The following is a 22,753-nucleotide window of genomic DNA, read 5'->3' as shown; positions in this document are numbered from 1 at the left end:
TGATGAACGCCGAACTGTTAACTGAGACACTTTGTTGAATGTTCATTGATTTATGAGTAAGTCTCATGGGTTCAGAGCCTAGTTAGAAGTACTTACTGTTTGAGTCCACGAAGTATTAACACTCTGCCATAAGTGTAAACTGAATGTAAATGTTACAACTAGGTAGATGAAGATAGATTCTTGTGAATAGTAAAGCATGTATAGTTGACGAGTCCTCAAACAGATTCAATTATTGGAGTACTCATAAAACCTCAAAAGCTTACGATACCAGGTATGGAAGAAAAAGTTCGTGAATTTCCTCCTTACACATAATGCCGACGAGCTTTAAAATAGCAGCATCAGGAATTCAGGTGGTGTTTGATTATTGATTTAAAGGGAAATACGACTGGGCAATCAGCCTTTGTTCACACTTTATTGAAGAGGAATAGAAGAAGAATAAGTCTGGAAGAACTAAGAAAGGGAAGAGCTACGATAGGCATGAATACGAAACGTTCCTTCCATGATCCTTAGGTAAGCTGATAGCAAGTGATCTCGCATCCATTACTGGGTTCTTGTTTGTCCGTAAGGAGTCTGCGTCAGTGAACAAGACTGAGTTACAGCTCATTACGTTGTTGTTTGAGAAGCTGATTTATGCGACCGCAGATAGCAGAAGGTGGCCTGAAGGAATTACAGCCTCAACATAACTACCTTAGATCAGTGCAGCCTTGGTCTGCAAAGGAAACTGACGTTGTTGAACAGAATTTGGCTGCTCAAAGTTGGTTCACTGGCGGTGATGGAAAGTGTCGATATGAACGCCACGAGTTACGTCGGTTTGAACGTTGATAGACAGGAGCTGTTCTGATCTCCGTCATGGCGATGATCCAGTCCATCGTGACTGCGACTGCGCAGTTCCCCGAGGTGCTAATTGCTGGACCTGAGCCTTCTTACAGGGGCCCTCAGGTGAGTCAACATATCTGACGACGTCTAGTTAGTACACATTCGAATACCGAGCTCGATAGCTGCAGTCGCTTAAGTGCAGCCAGTATCCAGTAATCGGGAGATAGTGGCTTCGAGCCGCACTGTCGGCAGCCCTGAAGATGGTTTTCCGTGGTTTCCCATTTTCACACTTTTTCGCATCTTAATTAGGCCACGGCCGCTTCCTTTCACTTTCTAGGCCTTTCCTATCCCATCGTCGCCATAAGACATATCTCTGCCAGTGCGACGTAAAGCAAATAGAAAAAAAACCATTCGAATACCATTATATGTGACCTACTGTAGAACCCTACAAGATTAGTGATTTTTTCTCTGAATACTTGTATCAATTGAATGTATTTAATCGGATCTCATTGAGCTTTGCCCGGTATTGTAGGAGTCTTGAATTTATAAATATTCGAAAATCACTCCGCGATATTGTTAACTTTAGAGAAGTAATGTTTCATGTGCCGTAAGTGTTCTTAGGAAGATCCTTTCTTCAGATGTTGAATAAGGTAACACTCTCTCTGAGCAACGATTCTTCCTCTTTGATTAGATATATTTCAAAGCTCATCTGAAATCAATCAATCAATCAATCAATCAATCAATCAATCAATCAATCAATCAATCAATCAATCAATCAATCAATCAATCAATCAATATTGATCTGCATTTAAGCCTTTCGCCCAGCTGGCAGATTCTCTATCTGTTGTTTATCTAGTCTTTGCTTAAATTATTTCACAAAAGTCAGAAATCTGTCGAACAACTCCAATAAATCCAACCCGTAATCCCTCCTCTATAAATGAATATTTGCCTTCATTTTTCCTCTTGTATTCTAACTTTATCCTCATATTATCTTTCTTACTTTAAAACTTAATTTACGTTTATTCGTCTACTAATGTCATGCCACGTCATTCTCTCCACTGACAGGTTGGAACGTACCGCTTTGCCGAGCAGCTCGTCTCCTTACTCCCCAAGTTTTCCCAGCCCAAAGTTTGCGAAAATTTCGTAACACTGCTATTTTGTCGGAAACTACCCAGAACAAATTGTGGTCCCTTCGTTTGGATATTGGATATTGGATATTGGTGAAGGTCCCATAGACTAGAAACATGCTCTGTATGGGGTCTTACCAGGGATTTATATGTCCCCTGCTTTACATCCTTGCTGCAAACCTTAGCATTTGAACAGATCTGTAACCATTATGTACAAACTTGTTGATCTAAAAACCCAAGAAAGACCTTTCCTCGTATTAACATCTACATAATTACAGTGTTCCTCATGAGATGCCATCAGCACAGTAATGAAAACTGGGGGGACTTCCCTCTCTTTCTCAAAGTAAGCATCAAGTCCCTGAGCGAGGAACCGCAGTCAGCTACTTCTCCATGGTAGCTCTGATTTTGCAGACAATTTGTCGAGGGTGGGGGCTGTGGGGAGGGTTGTATACATGAAAACTTCAAGAAAATGTACAAGCTGGTAAATGGCGTGTGGCCTCCGGAGAGGCCTGCGCGTCGTGATGAGGATACACCCAGTCCCCGTGCCAGGGAGGTTAAGTAAATACCCTGCTGGGAATCGAACCCGGGACCGCTGTGAACAAAGGCGACTTTCGACAGAGAGGTAAAGGTTGACAGTTTCTTGAGATTTTAATTCAGTACAATACGATAAAACATTCAGCAAGTCACGCATTACAATTAAATAGAAGTGTGGCGTCATTATACAGTACAATTAAAAGTCATTTAGTATTTGACTAGACACTAAGGAACTAGCAGACACTAAAGAGACTGCCAGACGCGCGGCAGTGTCTATGACCTCGCCTCTGCTACCCCTCCTCCGCTACTTGCTGTGGTGCGGTTAGCTGCGACCAACGATATTTTGTGCGTATGTCTCAAATTTGGGCAATTCTTGCCCTAGATCAACTAAGATGAAGAGCACCTTGTGGGGTATTTTACAGGGGGTATGTCTCAAATTTGGGCAATTCTTGCCCTAGATCAACTAACATGAAGTGCACCTTGTGGGGTATTTTACAGGGAGTATGTCTCAAATTTGGGCAATTCTTGCCCTAGATCAACTAACATGAAGTGCACCTTGTGGCCTTGAAATTTAATTTTGATGATGATGATGATGATGATGATGATGATGAAGATGATGATGATGATGCTTGTTGTTTAAAGGTGCCTAATATCTAAGTCATCGGCCCCAAAATTTAATTTTGTGTAAGAAACATCATATGCATCTTCTTCGTAACTCTGTCAGGTTTAGAGATAATATACCTCTCTTGTGATTTTGGCTCTGCTCTCGTTTAATAGAGGGTTTGCTATCTTCGTCATTATTCGTGAAAAATCGTTGTTCATTTGTTAACAGGTCAGCTGAAAGTCGAGCTCCCCCTTCTCGGCTATTCGTTTGGATTCTAGAGTTATATTGTCGAGATACTCTGGGCTCTGGTTTATTCATTATCATCGTATTGTATTTATATGCATGTTTCCGTCTTTTTTATAATGTGTAGGTTTAGGATTCGTATTTAGTCTTAATGCTGTTGCTTGAATCATCAATCCATGTATTGGTTTCATGTAGCTTCCATGCCACCCTATCATGTGTTAATCTTTTCTCTTTTATGCAACTACTCTGCGCTCCTAAGCCAAAAAGACGTAACTGCATTCAACATGGAACCCAGCAATTTAAGTGTTTAACATTTTGAAATATTTTTTATGTTAGAAATGTCACATTCCCAAAATTCTTTCTTTATATATACCTATTTGTTAGTTTTAAAATCAATTTTGTGGTTTGCTTTGGGAACATATTACTCTTTCACAGTTTACTTTAAAATTACTGCTTTTGATCGGTGTATTTACTAAGCCAAAAGGCAGTAAATGCACTTACTTCTCTTTTGCTTAGTGCACTAAATATATTGGAATATTACTTTTTAAGGGAAAAGGCAGTAACTTACACTTACTGCTTTTTGCCTTCATATTTTGAAGGAGTTGTCATGGCAGAATCTAAGGGCAGCAACATATTCTGGATAATAACAAATATCACATTTGGAAATGTATCTTATTCATAGTGAACAAACCACTTACATGTTTGCAACAATAGACCTCATAACTCAAATATTTAAGGCTTAAAATACGTTCTTTAAACTAAGCTAATTATCACATTCTAAAAGTAAGTCAGGTACGTCTCATTGGCAAGTTTTCCCAGAACTTGCGTTGACTCTCTGGCATCAATGGGACCATTTTTTTGAAGATTTCCTCCTGCTTCTCCTTATTGATACCTCTTAAAGTGTTTCTAGTAGGTGGCCTTGGGAGGACCTGATTCTTCTTTAAGTACTATTTTTTTTAAAACATTAATTCAATGGGTTCCTCATTATAATCATTTTTGTACTTCAAATTTAAAGTTCCTCTTTGAAATGTGACCTGTACAATGTCAGACAAACAAGGCCTTGGCTCTGTCTTCGTAATAACATGAGATGAGCTGTAGTCGAACGCATCAAAAAAATTTGAAAGACTAGTGAGTTTCGATACAGAAACATTTCCAGAATTACAGTTTTGCACGGCTTCTGCAAAGTCATCAAGTCACCCTTTTGCCTTAAATTTTTCGCTACCTGGTGGTGAAAGCTGTCAGCAGACATAAAAGTGTGACCTGCTTCCAGGTAGTTTAATTCCACCACTTCAGCTTCTACTTCCTTAGAGTTTACCAGCCAAACTAAGTAGAAAAATAAAGCCCAATTTTTATTTTATTTTGTGATGCGCAGTTGTCCATCCAAATCACTATCTTGGTAGCATCCCTGTTAAGAATAAAAAACTATGCAAAACACTTGTGATATCGTGTTTCTTTCTTCCAGAACAACCTTCATGCCATATGCATGCAATCGGCTTCAGGTGTTTGAGTCCCTAAAGGAACGAAGGATTCGTTAAAAGCTACAATTCTTTTTGTCAAAAATGACCTCTTTAAACTGTTCAATCATTGGTAACATAATAACGTTTTGCAGATCCATAGAGTAAACTACATTTTTTCCACTCACTACCTCATTGTACTCTAAAGCGTTTACTTTATCGATATAGCTCTGGTATGATTTGCGAGCTTCTGTGTATTTTCTTTTGTGCTGTAATCAAATTTGGCATTGATTGCATGAAGGATTTGGTTCTTTGTAATGATCATTGTCATGGTTCTTGTGGGTCTCGCACTTTTCGCACTCCTCATGGCCTAATGTTGTAAATGAAATGTTCATATATCTGCTACAACAGAGCGATATTTATCATATGAACACTTCACTCTCGGATTTTCTTTTGTGAAGTCTTTATGCATTGTAACAATGTTAATTTCAGAAGAAGGTAAATACATTCTTAAAGGAGCATGCTCCCTCCGATAATGAGAGACGCATGGGTTGTATTTCATAATGTGATCTGGATTAATAGCTGTGTCAGTTTTGTTTGCAGGAGGGTGCTGCCCACGCTTGTCTGGTTTTGGGATAATGTCACTTTCTTTTAGTGTGTTAAATATAGCTTTATCATTTTTTGGATCATAACCAAGTGTTCCAAGAAAGAAGGTTTTACAGATTATCTTCTTTTCTCCATCATTGACAAATGAATATACAAAACTTCTACTCCTGGAATCTTCGTGGCGAGTTTTTCTTTTAACATTTATCCTTTAAACATTTCCTAAAATGAACAGTTACTTGAAACGGCTAAAATAACTTGGCATGTATTAATGATAGTTATAATTTCTTGGGGTCCAAGGCAGTTTTCACTTTTCAGTTACTGTGTAAAAAATACGTAAATGGAATCATATACAGAAGAAATAGCTAAGGAAGAGAGCAGTAACTTATATGTGCTAAGCCAGAAAGCAGTAACTACATGTAGATACTGCTTTCTTCTGTAGTATGTGTAAGTTACTGCTATTTGCCTTAGTAACCTTGCAAATTAGGTGTAGATACGGCAACCCGATAGCTCTGTATCTCATAAACTAGCGGAGATACGACTTTTTGGCTTAGTTTTTTGGATTCCCCATGGTTCAAAACATATACATATATCTATGACTCAAAATGTGAAAAATTGTCAGTTACGTCTTTTTGGCTTAGGAGGGCAGTACTGGCATCCCACATCTGCTCTAATCTGCTTGTCATATTCATACCTTGGTCTACTCCTACCGTTCTTACCCCCTACACTTCCTTCAAACACCAGCTGAATAAGCGCTGGGTGTCAAGATGTGTCCTATCATTCTATCTCTTCTTCTCGTCAAATTTAGTCACAAAGATCTCCTCTCACTAATTTGATTCACTATCTCTTCTTTCATGATTCCATCTACCCATCTTCACCTTCAGAATTCTTCTGTACGACCGCATTTCAAAAGTTTCTATTCTCTTCCTTTCTGAGCTAACACTTACATACAGTCCCACGCTCCAGACCGAAGCCTTCTAAGTCTTTCTAATTCCTATATCAACGTTCGAAGTGAGCAATAAAGGCCTTCCTCGCTTTTGCTAGTCTGCTCCTTACTTCTGCCATCGTTAGTGTAACAATATTCATCTACTTCCTACTTCTTTTCTTTTTTTGTTAGTTGCTTTACGTCGCACCGACACAGATAGTTCTTATGGCGACGATGGGACAGGGAAGGGCTAGGAGTGGGAAGGAAGAGGCCTAATTAAGGTACAGCCCCGGCATTTGCCTGGTGTGAAAATAGGGAAACCACGGAAAACCATTTTCAGGGCTGACAGTGGGGTTCGAACCTACTATCTCCCGAATACTGGATACTGGCCGCACTTAAGCGACTGCAGCTGCCTACTTCTAATATTTCCCGCATCACCTGATATCGTTCGACTGCACTCCATTACTTTTGTTTTGCACTTATTTACTTTAATCCTGTGCTTCTTCTCCAAGACTCCGTTCACACCATTCAGCAATTCATCCAGATCTTCTCCAGTCTCAGATAAAAAAACGATATCATCGGCAAATCTCAGGTTTTTGATTTCCTCTCCTAGGTTGTGATTCCCTTTCCAAATTCCGCTTTCCGCTTGTTCTATATAAACATTCAAAGGAAGGGGAACACTGCAGCTTTGCCTCACTCCTTTGTGGATTGCTGCTTCTTTTCTAAAGCCCTCGGTTCTTATCTCTGATTCTTGCACACCTTGTAGATAATTCTCCTTTCTCAATTTCTGAGCCCGATCACCCAGGAATATTTGCTGAGAGCTATAAATTTGATCGAGATTTGAACAATTGTTGTGATTTCCTAAGGAGATCGCTATTTATTTATTTATTTATTTATTTATTTATTTATTTATTTATTTATTTATTTATTTATTCTCATATGAAGACTGGCCTAGGAAATTTACATTGTAATGGTAGGCCAGCTTGTCTGCCATCAGTCACAATCAGGTTGGGGAAATTTCATTATAATGGCAGACACTCACTCTCCATATGCCTTTTTGCGTCCTCAGAAAGACTGTCTTAGTGGTTTTTCCAACTGAAATGAACATAGGTCGTTACAATGACGACAATACGAATGGTGCGATTAAAAGCAGTGCTTTTATATGAAATACTCGATCAACTGAAAAACCACACATTTCCCATTTTTAACGAACCGTACTACGCTGCCGATCTAACAGTCCAAAATTCCAGACCTGGAATGACCAAGCCGCAGACAGCCGTGATCCGTGAACACTTTTCGTCTTTTTTCGGAGGGAGAGAGGGATAGAATATTGGAGAATCCCAGGGCAAAAACTATGGCCTTTTATTAGTCTGTTTCCTAGGAGTACCCGATGAGTCGGGAAATCTCAGTTTACTACTCTGGCGGCGGAAGAATCTATCTGACTTGGAGGCAAATTTTTCCTCCAAGCCAGTGGAGAAACCCTCTTTTCACCCATAATGTGTAATAAAATGAGTGTAGAATTTAATAAAAGTGAAGAGGAAGAAGATTTTCTTAAGGAACGGCTCTTATCAGGGTTGAATTTTGAGTTATTTAGTGAATTGTGGTGCTATAATTTGGAATAGGCATAAATTGTAATTCTAGACCAGGTCATACTACTACTACTAAGTGATCCTCTGCCTTAGGCCTAAGTATGCACACTGCTCATTTAAAATAGCGCGTCAGAGTAGGGGTCGAATAGCTGGAATACTATGAAGAACCAGTGTGTTACGTACCAGCAATATCAGAAAGTGTATGAACCAGAGGATTGGCGTGCTAATGAAGAAAGTTATCCAACTCGCCAGCTATTTCCCGTCAATATTCATTCCGTTGTTATACTCGGTACGCAGCAATTATCCCATCTATGGGAGTCGAGTGGCAGCAAAAGAGACAAAGAACATCAAAACAAACAATGCTGTGGCTTGGTTCTAAAAGGGCCAATGTCATTTTTTTTATCGAAATTGAGATATTAACTGATACAAACGCGTTTTATCCTGGTTTGCAACATGTTAAAAGGGCCAAAGTCTCTGTCAAGTACTAAACGAACAGTTAACATTTAATTAAATAAGCCCTTGCCAATAATGTTAGATTACCAATAAAGATTAGGGACGTGCCAATTTTTAAAGAATACGATAGAAAAGATTAGCGTTTAATAAGGTGACTTCCACAAAGAAAGTATAAAGTTATTTAAAGTTAGTTGTTGAAACAAATAATTGGAAAACTATAAGCAAAACTTCAAATGCTCATAGCTCAAAAACAGGTTTTTTTGACATTGGCCCTTTTAGAACCAAGCCATAGAATGGTCAATGAAATATTATTGTTGATCAATGTTATGTGCTTTCGATATTGTACGCCTTCACATTTAGATTTCTTCCGACTCTGAAATACCACTGTATCGTGGTCGGTACGGTAAAACAGAACAAAACATAAATGATCCGGAAATTGTATTCTCTATAACTTTTGTTATGTAGTACTTTTCGATAGGACCAACGACATAGGTATTTAAACGTTACATTTTAGGCGCCTTCCCCTAAACTACAGTTTCATCCAGGGTGAATAAAAGTGTTTATATTAGCTTAGAATGTATTTTCTTACTCCTCGACTCTATGTACTGACTTTCATTAAATTCTATTAACCTATTTTCTCGTGGCTCGGGGTTCATATGGACTTAGCAACAAAAATACAAATTCGTGAATATGTGTGTTATCATAGACGGTACGGTAAAATGTATAACACATAAGTGGTCGTAAATTGAATTCTATATAACTTTAGTTATGTAGTATTTGTCGATAGGACCACTTATAATATAAATGTTTGAGAATCAATTTTAGGCCTTCCCCTAAACTACCATTTCACTCAGCGTGAATACAATGATTTATATCCTAGATTGTAGTGGCTCATCCCCTGACTTTACATACCGACTTTCATTAAATTCTCTTCAGTTGTTTTCTCGTGATATGTGTACATACATACATACATACATACATACATATGGACAGACAGACAGATAGACAGACATTACGGAAATGTAACAGGTGCATTTCCTTGTTACTGTGGACATGACCGATACAGAAATACTGTTCTTGTCAAATTCTGAGCAATGTACAGACAAAAATCTTATTTTATATTTATATAGATTAAAGATAAGTTAACTGGCCGCAGTATCCGACGTTGCCCGGATATTTTCTGAACGTTTACCTTTAAGATTTGCATTACCAGTTAGTTACGTGTGAAATGATTTTTTTAATAGAATTCCTTGTTGACTTACAGATTGATATGTTACGATCTATTACGTAGTTTTAGAATTATTTAGATGTGTCTGATTTCAAGTTTTAGATTATTTAATTTTCGAGTAAAAATTCGTCCTTATGGAAACTCGAATCGACTGGGAAGTATTTGATCCTGTCAAAAATTAATAAGTGATAACTATATGTATTTTGTCGTCGCACTATAGATACGATGTTCAGAATTTCAACTGTCATTGAGACCGTCCCCCTCTTGCCCCCCACCCCTAAGAGATAAAAAAACCTGATTTGTCCCCATTCATCTCAGTGACCCCGAAAACTGTAGATTCGACACTATTTTCGATTATTTTTATATCTCACTTCCCCTCACCCCCACCCCAATGGGGGCTGAACATGAACTTTAAAAAATTCGGAGTGTCACTATTCATATCAGCGACCACGAAAACTATGGATTCGATATTATTCTAGATTATTTTTATACCTTATACCCCTCGCCCCTGACCATAAGGATGCTAGGGGTGTCTTACCCCCACGCGGTTTGACCCCTGATACTAAGTCATAAGTGTACCAAATTTGGTTGAAATCACTCCAGTGGTTTAGGAGGAGATATAGTACATACATACAAACAATGCCATTTATATTGTGCCCTTATGGGCAAGTCGGAGAACAAGAGACACCCCAGGGGTGCTCAGTTCGAACATGATATTACTGGCTGAATAAATACAAATGGCAGGATTAAGCAGTAGGTTCGGAAATAAGAAATAATCGATATTAGATGGAATTATAACATTGTTTATTCAAAATTAAAATACTCTTGCCATCCTGCCTAGCTCTGATTATGGGAAATGATAGCTACGTTAAATTAAATTACTGATGATTCTTGACGTGACATAAAAATAATTCAAACAAATGGGATGGTACATTCGACTTATTTGCCCTACAATTCTAACAGAGTTGATTTACGAACATACATTGTTTTTATCAGTTGTAATTCTTTCACAATATCAATTTTTGAATCTTGAGAAATGCGGTCGTTGATTCTAATTTCTCGAACAAATCTGAAAAATACATTATATTTTAATGAAGGTTTTGAACTATGAAGTATTTAAAATTCACAAAATCTTTTCTCATAATGACGTTTTAGAGAAGATACATTCTTGAACATTTTCATTACAATTACTTGTATGTGCTTTAGAAAGAAAGAAAAATTCAATCGAGACGTCGAGTCTAAATTATTCTCGCTCGTCTCCTCATGAGAACTAACGTTATCGTTAAGTGGTCATTAATAACGAATCAAAATTAATAATGCTCAAGCACCAATCAATCCAAAATTTATTGACGTTGGAATGCGGTCAACAACGTGAATTATAAGTAACCAAAATATCTCTGCAATTCCACCTTTCAGGACAACACACATATCTGAAATATACATGATATTTCTAATAACTACAAAATCTGACTAATGCTACCAACTATCTACAGGAAAAATTCTATAGCAGAAATATTTACATTATTTACATCACGTCCACGCATGAATTAACATTTTCACTCTCCAATAAATTCCATTCTGAGATACTCCCAAAAATATGAAGTCTCCATGTGGTTGAGAATTCGTGCGATTAAAGTGAGTTCGCCTGGTATCGAACTACGGTCTGATATGGATATTTATCGAGAATCTAGTCCAAACGTAATCATTTTCCAGTAAATATTCACACAAACATTCGTGGCTTCGAATCAATGATTTGCACAACTTACAACAGGATAAACCTATTCCTAAAATTTAAGTCAAAATTCTGGAGTACGCCTATTGACATATTCTTATTATCATCATTAGAAAACTTTATCAAAGCGACTACAATTTTGTATTCACGAAGAACTATCATCTGTTTACGTCAACCCTCATTATCACGTAATAAAGTATCGTCGCACAAAACACGTCGTAATTCACAATCAGACGACTCTTATCACATATATTAATTCACCATAAATTTATAGTACAATTACAACCTTACAACGACGATTATCATTCTCCACAACCGTATATCACAAAACATGTAGTAAAAAATTCACGTCAGAACATATGTTATCGTCCAAGAAACAAGTCTTACTTTCATCAAATTCGTCTCGATGATTCAATATACCGCTCAAAATTACATATCTCTATTCACGTACTCCTAAATAATCCATGATCTTATTCAAGAATTAACATCCTGATGACAGACTACAATTGCCAGGAGGTACGAATGTAAGTCCAAATATCACCGAAATATCGAAAAATGTATGGAAAATATGATCTCAATAAACTCCTACGACACAGATTAACTCACTACTGCAGTAACATTCCTTAAATAAGAAAGGATGATTATGATAACACATGGATAACTTCCAATGATCCATAATTTTAGAACTCTGTAACACCTGGTTAGGAATATGACTCACAGACTCGAACAAAATTTCATGTCTTAACTCGACATTTGGGAACATTTAAATGAAGTGTCATGATGAATAGATCAACTACTAGACTATGAGACCACACCAAAAGAACAGAGAAATAAATAAATTACTACAAAGAACAGATATAAATAAGACGTAGTTGACTTAACTTAGACTGTAGGCTTCATGTCGAGCTCTGTGCGTACTCAACTGAACAGTCTAGGGTTGAAATCCCTGCATTTCTCCTCCGTTGGCGACGGTCTGCAGATTTAGAAGTTCATGGTGAAATATGAGCAGAACTCAGTAATAAATCTCATCTCCTTGTGATGTAGGCTGTAGAGGTCCTCTTCAACTCCACACATCCAGATTATTTTGCTGAAACTTGTACAGAATAAATTAGAGATAATTCTAGGCACAATCCTACCAATTGGCATTGAAAAACACGTACTTAATATTATTTATCTGCATCCATTTTTCGTCTGTTGGTCGAGTTCATTTAATAGTAGTAGTAGAGACTGGCACAATTTTCCAAGTATAGGATTGACGCTGGATCTACGTCCTCACTGTCGCTGGTGACGACTGGATATCGAATGAAGTTCTCCCTCCATGTGTAACGACGTTCTCGTTGACTAGTGTAATGAGCGAAGACGGAGATAAATGAGAGTGAGCACGCGTTTGACTTCCCTTAAGTTGTACCATACCCCACTGATCGTAGGAAGTACAAGTCAGTTCAGGTACTGAATTCATGTCAGCTCCTTTACTTAATTATTAAATTCCACACGTACACCATTCAGAATCAAACATAAATTCAATTACTAATATCATCATCACTGTTCAGTCTAATTTAACATTTATACACATTCGTAGGTACAAATAGCGTGCCGTCGACAAAACTAATAATATTTTCTTTACATTTATCAGGTGCAACTGTACGTGGAAATATTCCAGCTATTTATTTTCCCTCCGCATCTTTTTTATTTTATTTTCTGATCCAACTAGTTCGCTCCCCTTCTCGGTTGAAACATGTCGCCGCCTCGCTCGGAAAAGCTAGCACGTGCGGAGCCTAAATTCAGCCACTTGATCAGAAGCATACGGTCACAATATATAATATTTTTGTACTTCACCCCCTTTCCATCCCCGCCAAAGGAGTCCTGTGACTGTCTTACACAATCTTTTACAGATAGTAAGTCATATGTCTACGCATAACCTCGCTCTCTAGAATCCTGGAACTTACGTTGCCATGGTTACGGCAGTTCGTTTCTTTTATCCGATTCCTAGAGCAGGGGCAGTGAGGTTCCAATATCTCCATAACGGTTGATTTTAGGACCTTAAAGCATGGTGTTGGGCCCATAGGGCTTACCGAGTTTTGTTCCTTGCATCAAGGGTCTTAAAATGAGCTTTTACTCGTCCTTCTACGACAAATTCGATATTTCGCTTATATTAGCCTGTTATTTTTATATCTCCCCCTGTCGCCCCCCTCTCGGATTGTTTTGAAAACAAAATACAGCCCATGTTACTCACTGGGAATATAGCTTTCTATAGGTGAAGTAATTTTTAAAACCGGTTCAGTAGGTTTAGAGTCTCTCCGTTACAAACAAATATACAAACTTTTCCTTTATAATATTAGTATACATTTATTTATTTATTTATTTATTTATTTATTTATTTATTTATTTATTTATTTATTTATTTATTTATTTATTTATTTATTTATTTATTTATTTATTTATTTATGTTTCTTGGTAAAGTATGGCAGTGATTGTATGGTGCTCAGAGTACCTTGTCATGGTGAAAGGTGCCTCAGGGCCCGAGGTAATTGTACACGGTATTGATATGTCGCACATTATCTGAGCCTATAGCTCAACGGTTAGCTTGTTGGCTTTTTATCCAATCTGTCCAGTTTTTATCGGTTCATTCTTCTGGCTCGGGTACTTGAAATATTTGCTATATTAAATATTACTCTTCATCTCAGGAAGGGGCTCATCCTGACAGACGCGCAGGTCGTCAACTTTGAAAGACCTGCAGAGGCCAAACGCCGTTCTTCTTCTTTCGTTTCACACTCTTTGGGATACGTTGAATCAAGCATTTCTCTGCGTGTTTTACTTTGCTTAGTGCCTAGTATTTGTTAATTTTTTCTGATCTTCGTTTGCTTTTGTCTTCCGAGATAATAGGTTTGGCTTTTACTACAGATTTGTTTTGGAATGTTATGTATTCGTTTTTAATTATTACTTTAGCTGTTCGATCGAATAGTGAATTGTCTGTAATTTTTAATTCTACTCGGTCTTTTTTCATTTTCTTTAAACGAGTCGGGTTTTGCTTTGCGGTTACGAAAGGAGTTAAAGATTTGTTTGAGAAGATATCCGTAAAAAGTATCCTTCTTTTCGTATAGTATCTGAGTTTTTCAATTTTATTTTAGTGTGTTTTATTCTTGATGTATTTTATTGTCCTAAAATTTTGTTTCTGTGTTCTTTCCTTTCTTTTTCCTTTGAAATTCATGCTTAGTGTTTCCGCTGCGTGTACTTTAATCTCTGTTTTATAATGTTTAATTCTGGACCCCATGGAAGAGATTTTTTATTAGTTGAAAGACCAGTTCAAAATTATTTTTCCTGGATTCTATTGCTTTGTATTCTACAGCATGTCAACTAATCAATTCTCCGAGATATATTTACTATTTCAATCTTTTGTTTTTGGACTTTGAGATATGTATATGGGTGTTTGTTGCTTGTCCTGAGTTTGGTTTTTTGGAAGGAAATCTCGTTTGGTGTTTCTTTCTCTAGTTCAAGGATTTGCTCCCTTGCTTCCTCAATTGTTTCAACAACAAGGCCATATCACCTGCAAAAGCAATAAAATTGATTTTAAGGTTCAGTTTTTGCAACCCAGTCTAATTCTATTCTTTCTATTTTTGTTGCGATCTTTAACTGCATTCTCAAGCGCACAGTTGAACAACAACGGTGAGAGCCTGTCGTACTTTCGTTCTTATTTCGAAGGAATTAGAAAGTTCACCCATGAATTTAACTTTCGTTAACGTATTTGTGATAGTCTCAAACGCCATTATGTTATTATTATTATTATTATTATTATTATTATTATTATTATTATTATTATTATTATTATTATTATTATTATTATTATTATTATTATTTCCATGTGTTACTCTTCAAAATAAAGTCTCTGCAAATGCCTTGTCAGAGCTTGCAGTCTTTCTTTTTGCACGCCGTCTTAAGTTCCTCGTTTGTTCTCTACGGGCTGATCCCTTCTCGTAATGTTATTTCTGACACTTCACAGCGCTTGCTTTCTCTCACGGAGAATTCCTTCTGCTCTGTGTGTCAGATCTAATACTTTGTGATTTTACCGAGCTTAAAATCTCACCACTTCTCCTCAGACTGTGTCTGTAATACCATCAGCAGGAGATATGTTGTGGGAAGCTCATTTCCGAGAGGTTCAGATGATGGTAGAAGACGTACTGTACTGCACATTCGTACGCACAGTGCCCGACAAAAATACCGTAAATAATAAAATAAATAAATTTGAAGCATCGTGAAAGAGAGGAAGAAACGAAATTAAACTTCACGTGTTGAGAGGGTGTGTGATGTTATTTCAGTGATTACAAGATCGAGTCAACTTGGCAGTGCGAGCCCACTTATCGGTATGACGTTGCGCCCTCTCTGGCCTGGATACATCCACTTATTCGGTTGGGAAGGGTGTCATAATGCAGTTGTATCCTCTCCTGAGACAATCTGACCCATAACTGTTGTAACTGGTTCTCAATATCCAGGATAATGGCACTTTGACGGAGTTGACGTTCGAGCTGGTTCCACACATGTTGTCTCCGGGTGAGATCTGGTGATCTTGCTGGCCACAAAAGTACCTCAACATCACACACACACAGTTTATAGAGACACGTTCTGTGTATGGACGAGCATTGTCCTGTTGAAAAGCGACACCACGATATTATCACTTTAGAGGTAACACATGAGGACGTAGGATGTCCTGACGTTGTGCCGTCAGAGTTCACTACTTACATCCTAGATACAAGGAACGATGACTTAAGCTGAAGCAGAAGAATTCTTCGAGAAAGTTCCTCCTCTGTAAACTGGTAGGAACTGTCTGGGGCACCCGTCCCCAAACGCTAAGAACAACAGCACTGCCCTTATGCTATTCCGCAGGAGAATATGACTGTCCCGTGTGGTACACGTCAGCCCATGATGCGTTAATCGAGAGTTTCAGAGCCGTTTCAGGTTGTTTGGGGCCAACTCCCATCAATAAAATAAACTATCTGGCTGGGATTGCTCTATCTGATATGAGAAGAGAACAGGCTTTCAATAATGAAAGGAATAAATAATCTGCTATGACCTCTCACCCACTCTATGGTTAACAACCTGCTGAAAGGAGATTAAAATCGAGAAAGAGTTTCCTAACAACTGCTCAACCGTTACAAGGAACAGTTGCTAAAGCACAATTTACAATGTGGAAGCAGTGAAGTAGTAATTTGTCTCAATGGATAGAACGGAAGGTATCTCTCTCTCCGGGCCACACAGAGAAGTGGCCATCAGGAACAGACTGCGAGCTGAAGTTGCAACAACAAGGGACAACTTTTCCGACCAAGGCAGTTCTATGTGATTGTGGGAAATTTCAAACAACACAACATGTCTTATGTTTTCCGTTGTGGCCATCCAGATGTACAATGAGAGATTTGACGCAAGGTAATTGAAGTGCTTTCCGAGTGGCTATGTTTTGGGCGGGAACTGTTTGAAGTCACTTGATGAATATTTCATGATTCTTTTTTATGTTTTTCTCTTTCATATTTTGTGCTTCTGACACGAATAAATAAATACTACCAGTCGTGATGTGACGTCAGACCCGATGGCTCCGCACACCATGACGTCAGGAGTAAGACCGTTGTGCCTCTCCAAAACATTTGAATTTGAATTTATTGATCATGATTTACATGCCACTGAGACTTCTCACAATGTTGCCCTACTACTTGCAGACGATGGTCATCGCTGAACACAGTGCGATGCCATCCATCAGCATGGCACCATTCCGAACACAGCCGTTTGTGTTGTGCTGTAGCCTGCTGCTAGTCTCCGGCCAGTGGTGCGGGATGACACAGGCAGTTTATTGCTTGTTCTCGGAAGGGAGGCACAGATGTGAAGGGCATACGATGTGCTTGGTGGTCAGACATGGCCAGTCGGAAACGTGACGACACAGTCCAACACCACAAATTTGGATATGCACAATTCGAGCAGCCGGACAAACTCTTGTCAGGTGTTGATAACGCTCTTTCACACGAGTAGGCGGCATCCTCGTGTCACACTGATAATTCAACATCTGACGCTGTTAATGCCCCCAGGCCTGGTACAACACTAAACACGAACACCCCTATACTCCGGGTCACCTTTTGAACAGACTTAAGCGGAAGTAACATCATTTCCTGGCGATACTCGGCTTGGTTGCCACGTGAACGGGCACACGATTAAAAGTTTTACTCCAACACTATAACACAGCACAGCTCACCGGTTGTAACTTGAGCACATTTGAAAGAATTAATGTATTAACATATTCGTGGAGTAGCATATCACCACTGCTGTTTTAAACGGAGTATGATAGTAACTGCACCGTCGTGGTCAAGACATCAATTGAGTAATTATGGCAACTGCGCACTGGAGACGCCATTGCCGTAACTCGTGCTGACAGGTCACGTGAGCAGCAGCAACACAGCGCCTTGTGTTCGATGATTTCATTTAGTATAATTTAAATAATCTTTGCTTTCACTGTAAATCGCATAGCTCACACTCAGTTTTCTGCTGAGTTCAGTGAAATATATGGCTTTCAGATATAAATATTTAGAGTTTCAGTGCTAAAAATTAGTATATCCATCCTTTTCGTGTTGAACGGCAGACGTTATACTGTGCGTAATAATGTATTAATTTCCCCTGAACACATAACATGAATTTGAAATCTTTTAGTGTTAGAAACATTTCTCATCAGTCATAGCACGAAAATCAATTTCCTCAATTGTGCCGTAAGTTGAAAGGTTTCAGGTTGCGAGTTATCAAACTGAAGAAACACATTTCGAAAGTCACTTCCGGCCCAAATGTAGTTCCTGAGAAAATAGCTTGTTTCTTTACTCGTTTTCTTTTCTATTCAAATCCTGGCCGAATTATTTCTGTCATGTGTTAAATGTGCTCCTCGGTTCAATACGCTGATGCGTTTCTTGATTTTTTTTTGAGAAATGTGCTCACGGAATGAGCTTAAGTGAAACTCTGCATTGACTCACATTATCGCCTGTACTAAGGAAACTAGTAATCTAGTTGACGGGATAACGATGACTAGGAATAAATAAACAATATATTCTCATAGTTTATTTACCTAAAATTCGTAGCTCATTTCCCCAGGATGTTTTTAACATTGAGTTGCTTGCCTCAAGGACAAGAACTCTGAGCTTTTTCACTCTCTTGTAACATTTTACTTTTGGATTTGGTACGATTTTGGAATAATCTTCCAATTTGGCATACAACAAAGACAATTACTATTTTTATCCTCCCGAAGACCTCGTGCTTCGAATTTCTTAACTGACCCTCTGAGTACTCGTATGGAACGGCACTTCACTGACGATTAAGATAGAGAAAACTTGTCATAAAGTCCTTGTCCATTACATCTTTTCGTCACAATAACCTTGTGGGTGGGGCTGGTAGAATACATCCACGGTATTCTCTGCCTGTTGCAAGAGACGTCTAAAAGGGAGACTACGGCCCCTCAACTGGCGAGGACCTTGGGACCTGTACCTGAGTCTCGCATTGCTTCACTTACTTCATCTTTCCTACACAACCTGCATTTGTCAACACTTCTTCTTTTCCGACCTCGACGAGCCTAGGGAGTGTTTAATTTTCACGACACCTCCATCCTTGGAAGTGTCAAACTCTTCCATTTTCTCTCTGGTTAGTGTTATATAGAGGATCGGTGCCTACTTGTACTTCCTCTTAAAACAATAATCACCACCACCACCACTAATATCAAACTGATGGACTCCCCCAGGTTACAACTTCCCTATATTTCAAGGTTTTAATGCCACATCCCAAGAACAGAAGAGCAGTATAGTGTTCTTCCTCGAACAGGCGACCAGCCGTGCGTTATCAGCATCACAGATGTTAACAATTTTGCTTTCATTATCACAGCACTTCTTTGAACAGTTCCCTCAATAACTATTCAAGGATAGCGGACCTCCCCTGTTCCCGAGAAGAGTGTTCTGGCCACTCATCTGTTTACCGTCACTTCACGTACACGAGGAAACAAACAAACCAGTAATGGAATCTGCGTGATTAACAATTTACAAATCATCAGAATTTGTAGTCAAACACTTGGATTCTCCACACACTCTACGAGTGACTTAGCGGACACTTTTTTCGTATTATGCCTGTCCAAGTCCCCTCTTGTACTCTGTCCACATGTATGTAAATAATGGCTAGCTACAATGACATCACACTTTCGCAATTTAAAACTCTACAATTAAAAACATGATCAACAGTAGCATTTTTATTCCAACAAAGTCATAAGTATGTGAAATATATTTACAAGTGTACATGAGTGCTTATTAACTGTCAAAGGCGATCAACAAAACCGTTATTTTAACTGCACATAAGTTGTCATTTTATGTTAATATTGTGTGTATTTTTGTTATAGTTCTTTCACTGCCACAAGCCATGTTATATGAAGTTTTAAGCATACCTTAACCATTTTAATTTTAGGATTAAGACAACATGTCTGGAAGTGCCGAATATATTCAGGCGAATCATGTCCCATTATACCATTGTGTAACATCGGTTTTGATTGCCATAAAGTCATGTACAAAATAAAAACCCGTTTTTCTTTTAGGGCCTTAACATTCTTAACTCTCATAAACACTTACGAAGCAGAATAAGACTTAATACAAAGCCGCTTCTATGAGATCCTCCGTGGACCAGGCAGCAGTGCACCGGCCTCTCCCCGCTGGGTTCCGTGGTTCAAATTCCGGTCATTCCATGTGAGATTTGTGCCGGAAAATGCGGAGGCGGGACAGGTTTTCCCTGTCACGTTCTAGCTCTCATCTGTCAGTCATTAAACACTGCCCCAGAGAAGGGCGACAGGCTTCGGTAGCCGCCTACCCTGTCCACTAGATGGGGGCTTCATTCATTTCGTTCGTGACCCGGTTGAATGACGAAGCAGGCTGAGAAATTTTCATTTTCACTAAGACGCTTCTGTAGTAAAACGTCATGCTTTTATAAAACAAAGGGAAATAGGCTTCGATAAAAGTAGCATCTTCTCAAGTTATACAACACAGTAAGAAATCCTTATGCCACGGCCAGTACAGATGTATGTTTCAACGACGACTTGTAGGGCAAAACAGGTAACGGGAGGCTGCAAAGCCCTGAATCACCAACGTAGGGAAGTACAAGCAGAGTGGGGGGGGAGAGACTCGCATCCTGCACGGGCATGGCGGCATGGTTTGACACCCGTGTGTTGTTGGTTGCCGCATCACTGAGCACCATTGCTGCCCTTCTCGGGTTGTCCGGATTGACTGCCTGGGTCGTGATTGTCAACTGAAAAAGGCAAGACGCAAGCACAGGGTAGGCTGCCTGTATTGGCCGACAGATGCCGGACTTACGGGAAAAATCACATGACGGCGTGTGATAGCATTATGCAGCTAGCACCGTGACAGTGCGAGAGAGGCTCACGTTTCACCCGAGCCCCTCTCATCCTTGGAGGATTAGAGACGCGTGATGTCGAGTGAGGCGAATGCCAGCTGAACGAGACGTGGTCTGTTAAAGGGTGAACAGCTTCTACGGTAGGCGTGAGTTACGAGATGATAACTGAATGCTCAATGTTCCTGACTACTTTGTGGAAAGTGACGTCCTAGTCCAGAACACCGGCCTCTGTGTTATCAGTACCATTGTGATGAACTAAGAAGACGACTTCTCTCTAGCTTTAACTACGCTTCTCACAGCGTTGCTGGAATTTCTCCGGGGCGTAGACCAAAGGCGGGCACAGTTCGGCTCAAGGGAAGGTGTAGCTGCTTGCACGGCTCGCAGTATCAAAACAGATTTATTGTGCGTAGTGTCTTGGTCTAGACTGTAATGAGGGAACGGCATGCACTAAGTTCCTGAACGCCTGAAAGTGAGAAGAGAGTATTAATTCATTGTAGTTAATGTATTAAATTCTCCTTCTTACAATTATTTGGCTATTAATACACTTAAAGCTAATACTGTTTATATATTCTTTTTTATACACCATTACTTTTGTTTTCATAATGTTTATTTTGAAATTACATTTATGGTAATTAAGTACGTTTAATTATATTAATTTCATCAGGTTATTCTTAGCAAACCAAATTATAATTAGTTTGATATGTGAAAATTAAATAGCCTACTCTTTTGACTACTACATGTAGTCATAGAAATACAGTAGGTCTACTTAAAGGCTTATTTAGGAATAAAACAAAAACGACAAACGAACTCCCAGTAATAAATAAATGATAAGTCTCGATCAGCATAACAAAACATATCTTCTATATATCGAAAATTTAATTCAGCAGATGGTGATGAGCGCCTCTCTTTTCACTGAAGAAGACTTGTTCCACCGAGTTTAGTTTGAGAAGTGGCGCGCAACAGAAAAGGGTTTATAAAATGCGGGTCATAATTTAGGAAAAACTTGAAGATATGCGAGCTAGACTAAGTGTATAGTATACAGTGTTGTGTTCGAACTGAAGTGTTCGTAGAAGTTCCACGGTTATAAGACAACAGAACGCGTAGTCCGGGATGTAAACATCCAGTGTTCGTCATAATGAAGCTGACGGCACTGCTCTGATGTATGTATTCTGTTATTACCCCCGTCGTTCATAAGCAGTGTTACCAACACGGTGGTTTTCCCACTAAATCTATGTGTTCTTACTCTTCATCAGTGGGACATTTTATCTTATGGTGGGCAGTGGGAAGACTAGTCCTTTTCATTCTTGTGTCAGTGGATAGTTCGTTGTTTGTCACTTAAAATTTTATCTAATGTAATAATGTAATCGTTCCTGACGTTTACAGCCGTAGTGCCATCAAAACCCGGGCCGGGGAAGATCTGAACTGTAGGGGAGGTTAGATATAGGGCAATCTGTTGAAAGCAAGGGAGCAAGAAATGCTTCAGTGCCTGTTTCATTCATAGTAAAATGTCATTTCTTAGTTAAATAGGGTCATTTATTCCCCCTCTTTGACGCCTGCGCATATATGAATTTATCAGCTGAATAAAGTTGCTCTTTGTCAAGCCATGGACACCGCTAATTTCTGGTGTAAGGTGATGCAAGTAACACCAGTCCGTTTCAGGAGCTGGCAGCATTTGCACTGCCGCGCAAGATCAACTCAGGCATTATTAAAACTAAATCCAAAAATGAAATGAGACCCGAAAGATAAATTCGGGCAGCTCAGAGAAGAAACAAACAATGGTCCTTACGTTAGCAGACGTCTTCTTCCTGTGTGCATTCTATCGAACTGTTAGGAAAATACATGAGCGATCACTGGTTATTAGAAGTTCACCTTCAAATATATTTAGAATACTTTAACCTCTGAATTCAAAGGATATATTTAATTTCATTTTGGTGTTGTATTTTCGCAACTCAACAATGCCTAACGTGGGAACGTTGCTGGGGTGGGGTGTGGGTAGGGAGGGGTTAGTGATTTCTGGTGGTTTTCAAGCAGCCCTTTGGTGGTTAATCC

General features: G+C 38.9%; 1 protein-coding gene across 2 annotated transcripts in view; it reads left to right on the top strand.

Moving 5' to 3' along the window:
- The first annotated feature begins 747 nt into the window (after window positions 1–747).
- The window catches only part of Trpm (transient receptor potential cation channel, subfamily M), an 819,353-nt gene continuing 797,347 nt past the window's right edge, over window positions 748–22,753 (top strand). Inside the window, exon 1 of one of the 2 annotated variants that reach the window (XM_067146725.2) lies at window positions 748–939. In XM_067146725.2, coding sequence (XP_067002826.1) covers window positions 850–939 — 90 coding nt within the window. In that variant the 5' untranslated portion in view covers window positions 748–849. The remainder of the gene's footprint in view (window positions 940–22,753) is intronic. The other variant, XM_067146726.2, reaches the window with a different exon arrangement.

Source organism: Anabrus simplex, chromosome 5, assembly GCF_040414725.1.
Source record: "Anabrus simplex isolate iqAnaSimp1 chromosome 5, ASM4041472v1, whole genome shotgun sequence".
Classification (NCBI taxonomy): Eukaryota; Metazoa; Arthropoda; class Insecta; order Orthoptera; family Tettigoniidae; genus Anabrus; species Anabrus simplex.
Note: the sequence above shows the minus strand (reverse complement) of the source record. Positions and strands in the feature narration are given on the sequence as shown.